Consider the following 8468-nt stretch of genomic DNA (forward strand, 5'->3'; position numbering starts at 1 on the left):
AGAGAGAGAATATATTTCCAACCAAGGCTTATATACACTCAGGAGGCGTGCATACCCCTAATTACAGGTAATCACATGTGTAACAGGAAGGGGTTGTACAGTAGGCATACGTGTGACAGGAGGGGGATTAGCTAGGGGCATACACGCAATAGGAAGGGGAGGCACTAGAGGCACACATGTGACAGGAAGGCATACATGTAACAAGACAGGCGGACTCTAGCGTCAAGATGGCAGCCTAACCTTGGTTGTCCCAGAGTTGTCTTGACCTTAGGTGTCTTGGGGCTCTCCTTCAGGGGAACATTCCATTATCCTTATCAGAGGGAGTGGGCTCTACTTAGGGTGGGACAGATTATAGGGTCTGATTGCTCCAGACAGCTGATAACCTTCAGGTAGATCACCTTTAAGCAGTTGACCTCCAAGGTCTAGCAAGCACCTTAGGTTTGGCATATATTATGTGGGGTCATCCTGGGCATAACTTTTCCGTTTCCCACATTCGTGCTTGATAAACTAGAGGGGCAACAGAAAAGAGGAAGCCCTCGACACAGTGGATAACAGTGGCTGCAGCAATGGTCTGTCACCAAGAACAACCGTGGATGGTGCGGCGCCAGGCAGTGTTTCATTCTGTCATACTTAGGTTTGCTATGAATCAGAAACAACGTAGGGCACCTAGCAACAAAACGCAAAGCCAACCAACACATTGCCTTGAATCTACTACGCTGATAGTAAACCTACAGGGTGGGTACAAGTGTCTAGTGAGTTTCCAAGATTGTACCTGTTTGTAGGAGTAGAAAGCCCTTTCTGTCTCCTTCTGAACAGCTGGTGGCTGGCTTTGAACTGTATAACTTGAAGATAACAGCCCAATGCTTAACTACTATGCCACCAGGGCTCTATCTAACAATATCAATATAATTATCTTATACCCCATGGGGATGATATATGATGTTATCCAATATAGTGAGATCTCTAATGTGAACCAGGGAATATATAAGCCATAGATAAGTGAATGAATTCTGAGTTCACACTTAATCGTAGTCCTAATCTATGAACAATCATTGATTATGAGATGGCCCTACTCAATACTCTCCCACATGAAGAGATCACATGAAGATATGGGTGCTATAGCAAAGGGTGGGGAAGAAAGTAGATAATGCACAGCTTTCAGAAAGAATGTCTGTGATCTTAAAGGCTTGTCTTCAAACAAGCAGCCATCTAGGTGAGATGTCAGCTAAATCTGTTAGGTAGTTTAGCCTAGGGAATTGGGAAGTCCATTTACGCATGCCCAGGAGAGCCAGCAAAGGACAAAAGCTGGATTTTCCCCGCCGGTGGGCCCAGATGGGTGTTACACCTGGAGCAGCCCACCTGGGCCAGGTGACTGCAATTCAGCCAATGGGATCAACCTGGGGTCATTCACCACACCTCCCCCAGGAACCCTTGGAAAGCCAGGGACCAGAGGGAGAGGGGGCTTGTCTTGCTTGGGTGGTCTGGTCATCTTCATGGGAGGGGAGAGATCCTTGCGTGACCTGGAGCAGTCTCTGCCAGGCTGCATGGTTAAAGGAATCCTTTGGTTGCCGCGTAAAACCTGATGCTTCTTTGAACTTTCATTAAATTCATTTGGATCAGGAGCCCGGCTTCGGCGTGAATTCTTTCTCCCGCGGAGCCAAGGACTGAGGCTGATATCTAGTCCCGGAGAGAGAGACCTTACAAATCCACATAGGAGAAATATATCAGCCTGTGTGCTCCATGAATTGTAAATAATAAAATCCATATCTGGAATTGGTATAGAGCTTAAATTGTGAACACCCCGTTGCAGAAGGCTCTGGATGGCAGTGGAAGCCCAAAGTCCATCAGCAGTCCCTGCATAGATTAAGGCTCCAGTAAATTATTTCTGAAGGTAGTCCAGGGAAGTAAATCATCTTGCTATCAGACAGAGAGCATTATAATGTGAATTATGGCAGATGTAGTTCGGTTACATTGTAACACCTTATCATTGGATCTTCCTTTTGACCCATTTAACAGTTGTTCCACCTTCTAAAGTTTTCTGCTTTCTTTTCTATTGTAGTTTTCTTGGTTTTGTCATTGATGTTGGGTTATCTTTGCTTTTGTTTTGTATGTTTTCCTGGAAACGAAGTCCAGGATGGGTAAATCTTCAGATGGTAACTGTATTAATAATTTCCATAGCAGGGGCAGCTGGGACTGGGGGATGAGGAGGGATGCAGAGCTAAAATAAGTACAAGAGAAAAAAATGTTCTCAAATGGATCGTGCTGATGCTTGCATGGCTCTTAATATGGTTGAACTAAATTATATATTAATAAATTAAAAATAAACCTTTTTTTAAGAGTTACAGTCTCAGAAGCCTTCAGGGGGCAGTTCTGTTCTGTCTTATAGAGGAGCATTTTTTGTTGGAGTAGACTTGATGGTAGCGAGTGAGAATTATTCAGCCATGAGGCGAAATAAAATCTGATACATGCTGCCACTGGATGAAGCTGGGGAACATCAGCTAGACACAAAAACAGTTACTGCACGATCCTGCTTCAATGAAATATGTAGAATAGGAAAAGGTATAGAGACAAAATCTAGGGGTTGGGGGAAAGGAGGAAGTTGGTGCTCAAAGGATACTACAGAGTTTGTGGTGAGGTGAAGTACAACCAGCCATTTTATCATTGAATTATGTAGATAAAGCTTGTTGACGTGGTTCATGTCAAATCTGTATGATTGCCACCTAGACACTCTCAAATTCGAAAGGCAAAGTCCACCCTTCCCTGCAGGGTCTCTGAGTTGGCTTTGACTCGTCCGCAGTGAGTCTGACTTGGGTAGCGAGTGATAGCGCAAGAGGCGAATGTACTTCATAATTTATTTGAACCACAACGTTAAAAAGCGCCGGCTTGTGTTATGTATTTCACTACAATTTTAACAAAACAGACAGGGAAGGAGCTCTAGATGCCAGGAGACGACTATTTTCATTTTTTGGGGGGGGGGTCACTGGCTCGTCGCAGCGCCGGCCAACGACGAGCGACGAAAGAGCTTCGCTGCGAAGGCGCCCACGGCCGCCCGCCCCGCGGCGCCCGCGAAGGCCGCGTTCCTGCGCAAACCGGAAGCAGCGGTTCCGCGCCGTCCGGAAAGGGCCTCGCCCGGCTGAGCCCTGTTTCAGGGCGTCGCCAGTCGAACCTCAGAAGCGTCAAGCCCCCAAGCCTGTCCCCACGTCCTCCCTCGAGCCCCCCAACGCCAGCGTCCGGCTTTCGGGGTGTCCCCACGGCGGTGCTGCCGAGGCGGGGGCGCCGGGCTCCGCGGCGGACTACACGCCCCACAATCCCGATCAGCACCACCACCTGCCCTGGGGGGCGGGGGGGAGCAGGTCATCCAGCCGCAGACACCCGAGTGAGCTGTCCGGCCCGTGCGCTCTGAGTAGTTCGCTTTCAGAGATGCTCTCGGTTTGCCTAGTAAGGTAGGTCGCCTGTCCCCGCCGGGTGCCATCCTACCCTCTGCTCTTCCTGGGGACCCCCAGATGCAGTCGGAAGATGGTCTCGTCCCGCGGTGACACCAGCGGCGTCGGCGAAGCTCTGGGACTGGAGGCCCCAGGGCCCACGCATGCGCAGAAGCACAGCATGGGGTGGGAGCCGCGGAACCCCTTCGCAGGGGCTGTACAGGTGAGGAGGGGCTCGCCACCGTCCCAACCGTCAAAAGGCTGGACCCTGGGAGCTCATTCTCGTGTTGGCATATCAAATCTCCACTTCTGGTTAAACCATTTCCATGGTTTATGGCCATTTCCTTACTTACAAATGTTTTGGGTTTTTTTTTTGGTTTCATAAAAGAAGAAAATTCAAAATAATGGTAATCAAAATGTAAGGTAATAATGTTTTCTTACTATACTTAGACGTGAGATGGTTTAATCCCATTCAGTATTTCATTACACACACACATAATAAATATATGTATGTGTAATGAGATTATTGATATCCTGTTTGCAGTGATAGCTCAAACAACAAAGATTGTAAGGGTGGGGCTGGGTTGGGGATAGTGTTTTGTTCTATTGGTTGCTATGTGTTAGGACTGAGTAGATGGCACCTAACCACCACACTGTAATTACATAAGAGTCGAGTATCCACTATGGCCCCATATGCCAGGGGCTTCAAAACCTCCATTCTCTTCTTATTCCATGTCTGTACTGTAGGGCGTCACATCAGGGCTCAAAACAACTATGGTCCCTGCCTTCCCAAAGTTTAGAATCTGTTGGGGACACAAGACGGTTGAGCAAATGTCCTTCCTGTGCTCCAATCCCAGTCATTTGCTTCGGCTTTGTTTTATGAGATGCTGTGCTGCAGCCTTCTGGGATGACATTTTCTCACAGAACGAGAAGATTGGATTAGACGACCTTCTAGATGGGATTAGAGCTTCCCAGCTCCAGCATTCTGTGCATGGTGAGGGGTAGAATCCAGATTCCATCACAATCTGTCCATGCTTAACATCATCAAATTCCATTTCTCTGCACACATCAGCAGAATAGAAATAACTACCCCTTATTATTCTTGTCATGAGGAGCCCTGGCGGTGTAGTGGTTTGGGCTGCAAACCTCAGAGTCAGCAGTTTGAAACCACCAACTGCTCCGTGGGAGGAATGTGACGCTTTCTACTCCCATAAAGAGTTACAGCCTCAGAAACCCACAGGGGCAGTTCTAATTGATTCAATGGGAGTGAGGGGGTGATTTTGGGTCAGGAGCCCTGGTGGTAGAGTGGATCATGCTTTAGGCTGCTAATAACAAGGACTGTAGTTCGAACCACTAGCTGTGCTGCAGGAGAAAGATGAGGTTTTCGCCTAGATCTATAGTCTCTCAAATCCACAGGGGCAGTTCAGATCTGTCTTGCAGGGTTTACATGAGTCAAAATCAACTTGATTGCTGTGAGTTTGGTTTTACAGATTATACTTATCGATTCATATGCTATCTTTTTCCCTATTGATGAACATATGAAATTAACTTAGAATGCACTTTTGTTCAACCTCTATTTATTGTTGTTCTGTAGGTCATTGCTAGGAAGAACTCTGGGTACAATAATGAACTCGGTGTACTTGGGGAAGGCTCCCATCTCAAGATCTCACCTGATAACTGCTTCAATGATACCTAGCCGAATGGAAATGCTTTCATGCCTTGGCGTCATTAGATATAGAATGGTGTCAACCTATAAATCCCCAAAGAAGATGAGAGAATATTATAGGCTACTGAATCTTGATGAACAGTGCTCTGCAGATGATGTCAGAGAATCTTTTCGTAAGCTTGCCAAGCAGTACCACCCGGATAGTGGCTCCAGCACAGCTGATGCCGCAACCTTTATACGGATTGAAGAAGCTTATAGGAATGTGCTTTTTCATGTGGTACAAGCCAAGGTCAGACAGAAGAAAGCTGAAGACATGGAAGAAGAAGATAAATTCCAATATAAAACACCCCAACACAGGCATTATTTAAGTTTTGAAGGCATTGGTTTGGGGACTCCCAGCCAACGAGAGAAGCAATATAGGCAATTTAGAGCAGACCGTGCAACTGAAAAAGTGATGGATTATCAAAAGCACAAGCTATACAGCCAGTATTTTGCAGATAGCCTCGTTATCAAAGATGTAAGAGAGAGTAAAAAGCAAAAGATAACGCAAGCAATCGAGCGTTTAGTTGAGGATCTCATTCAGGAGTCGATGGCAAAAGGAGACTTTGACAACCTCAGCGGGAAAGGAAAACCTCTGAAGAAATTTTCTGGTTGTTCATACATTGATCCCATGACTCATAACTTGAACAGGATATTGATCGATAATGGGTATCAACCAGAATGGATCCTAATGCAAAAGGAAATAAAGGACACTATCGAACAACTCCGAGAGGCAATTTTAGCATCGAGAAGAAAACTCGGGCATCCAATGACACCAAATGAGCAGAAACAGTGGGACCAAGTATGTGAGCAATTTCAGGAAAACATCAGAAAACTGAACAAGCGAATTGATGATTTTAATTTAATTGTTCCCCTCCTGACGAGGCAGAAAGTCCATTTTAATGTACAGAAAGAAATCGCCAGGGCTCAGAAAATATATGAGACCCTTACAGAAGCAAGAGAAGCCACCGATAACTCAAGCCTCATTGGTCAGGGAGAAGAAGAGAAAGCACCTGAAGTCAAGACACGTGTTTTTAAGTGGATGAATTTATGGAGATTTATTAAAATATGACCATTTCAATGTTCACCATCACAGTCCTGCCCCTGGTCATTTTCACTTGCACTAAGATCAAATACAGAGTTTATGATCTAAGAACTGAGCGTCTTTGTACTTTATGTTAAAGAATCACATACCTGTGATGTGTGAGGAAGCTGTCACAATCATAAAAAAAATATTCATACACAGCTTTGCTCGGAGAGAGAGAGAGAGAGAGAGAGAGAGAAGAGGATTCTTACATCTAAAAGGAATCATTTCAGAGTTTAAATGTCAGGTGAAATAAGCTAGCATGGGGACTCAGTCTTGAGATACATAAAAGGTACACCAAAATTCATGTGACAACCGTTACTGTTCACCATCTTCAAAGACAGATACTTAAAAACCAAACACACAAGCAAAATAAGCAAACAAGTAAATAATAAATATTGTTATCCTAAGTCACAAAAGTAAAGAAGTGTAATGAAACTGATTCAACTAAACTTCTAAATGAAGTATAGTTTTTCTAAGTTTGCAGCATTTATGCTTCTGAGGTTATTAAAGGTTAAACTGTACTAAGTTTTGGAGGAAACCTATGTGAGTGGAAATTTAATACCAGGAAAATCGCCTAATGGCGTTAGTGAACTCTTTTTTGCTATATGGCCCTTTTTAGTAGGTACTGATGGACAAGAACCTCGCAGCAGCTGGGTGGTCTTGTCTCAGTGATTCATTGGCTGTAGAACTGATCAATTTAGTTAACTTAGCTAATCTAGAAATATACTCCATTGTCATTTTTGGAAAGTTTGAATAAATTTTCTGACCATTCAGAGGTTAAAAAAAAAAAAAAGTCCCCGGGTTCAATGCAAATTTAGGATTTCACTTTAAACTTCATCTTTAATCGGAGATTGAAATATGAAGTGTCCATACATGTACCTTAAGCGTCTTTATATGGAGTATCAGACTTCTGAGAGGTGTTTTCAACCATATAAAAATACCCATTTCCTATCTTAGGAATCCTTCAATGAAGATGTTTAAAATTTTTGCCAGTTTATACCCTTGGCAAATGACAATATATGGATTGTTATGAGATTGTTGTTTTCATTTTCAGGAAAGCTGACCTTGCAGGATTGTATAACTGGTTTCTCCACCAAGAAGTGAGCAAGTGGGAGGAGGTGAAGGGCGCTTGACTGGTCTACATTTCATCCAGAACGCTGTTAAGAGATGTGGTTCCAGAGAAGCCTGCCTGGCTCCTGCCACTCTGCTTTTAGAAGAATCAGTGACTTTGTGACGTGTACACTTGTTAAAACAGTGAATAAAACTTTGTCTTCAAAAGGGCATTTTGAACCATTCTGCTAAGATGACCATACAGTACATAATTATTTGATTGGATGAGTCATCATTTGCTGCTATAAGGATAGTATTACTATAAAAATTTGAATAAATGAACTTAGAGTTTCATGATACCTGTGGTTTCAAAACTTTTTAGATGACTGATCTGTGAGTTCTCTTAAAAATGGAGATTAGGTGTAGCATGGGAGTCCTGGCGGTGTAATGTACCTCGTTGGGCTGCTAGACAAGAAACCATGAGCCTTTCCGCTGGAGAAATATGAAACTTTCTACTCCTGTAACGAGTTGCAGTCTAGGAAACTGACAGATACAGATCAACCCTGCCTATAGGGTTGCCATGAATTTCCATCAGCTCCATGGTAATAAGCTTGGCTTTACCTAACTGCACTGCAGCCAGCCTATTTTTAGTATTAGATAATAGGAAGGCTACCAGAAACTTTCAGTAAGCTCTTAATTTCAGGATAGCATATTTTGTTTGAAAATGTGCCTATATCAATAAAGCTATTTTGATGATTACTCATTGTTCCATCATTGTATAAACAACTAACAGTAATAACAGTAACCATCATTTTTTGGCTTAGTCACCTAAAGTTTTTTTTTATTATTTTTAAATCATTTTATTGGGGGCCCATACAACTCTTATCACAATCCATACATACATCCATTGTGTCAAGCACATTTGTACATTTGTTGCCCTCATCATTCTCAAAACATTTACTTTCTACTTGAGCCCTTAATATCATCTCCTCATCTTTCCCCTCCCTCCCTGCTCTCACCTCCCCCCTCCCTCAGGAACCCTTGATAATTTCTAAATTATTATTACTTTGTCATATCTTGCCCTGTCCAGCGTCTCCCTTCACACACTCTTCTGTTGTCCATCCCCCAGGGAGAAGGTTATATGTAGATCCTTGTAGTCAGTTCAAAAATGTTTTTTTATATCTGTGACTGGTGACATCAAAAC

At 43.6% G+C, this 8468-nt stretch overlaps 1 protein-coding gene across 3 annotated transcripts; it reads left to right on the forward strand.

Moving 5' to 3' along the window:
• The first annotated feature begins 3103 nt into the window (after positions 1–3103).
• Positions 3104–8016, forward strand: DNAJC28 (DnaJ heat shock protein family (Hsp40) member C28). 3 transcript variants are annotated; one of them, XM_075542352.1, is made up of 3 exons: positions 3104–3645; positions 5017–5929; positions 7269–8016. In XM_075542352.1, the coding sequence occupies exons 1-3, from the start codon at positions 3587–3589 to the stop codon at positions 7275–7277; spliced, it is 981 nt and encodes a 326-aa protein (XP_075398467.1). In that variant the 5' UTR covers positions 3104–3586; the 3' UTR covers positions 7278–8016. The 3 variants fall into 3 exon arrangements, with proteins under 3 accessions (XP_075398467.1, XP_075398465.1, XP_075398466.1); XM_075542350.1 differs by lacking the exon at positions 7269–8016 and having other exon boundaries at positions 3106–3645; positions 5017–7260; XM_075542351.1 differs by lacking the exons at positions 3104–3645; positions 7269–8016 and adding an exon at positions 3657–3845 and having other exon boundaries at positions 5017–7261.
• The last annotated feature ends 452 nt before the right edge of the window (positions 8017–8468 follow it).

This window comes from Tenrec ecaudatus, chromosome 2 (genome assembly GCF_050624435.1).
Source record: "Tenrec ecaudatus isolate mTenEca1 chromosome 2, mTenEca1.hap1, whole genome shotgun sequence".
In the NCBI taxonomy this organism is placed as follows: domain Eukaryota; kingdom Metazoa; phylum Chordata; class Mammalia; order Afrosoricida; family Tenrecidae; genus Tenrec; species Tenrec ecaudatus.

Bases quoted from the DNA above. Each gene is read 5' to 3' on its own strand.
- DNAJC28 (XM_075542350.1), top strand. From the start codon at position 3,587: ATGCGCAGAAGCACAGCATGGGGTGGGAGCCGCGGAACCCCTTCGCAG. The intron at 3,646-5,016 runs GTGAGGAGGGGC...GTTGTTCTGTAG, and splicing joins CCTTCGCAGGGGCTGTACAG to GTCATTGCTAGGAAGAACTC.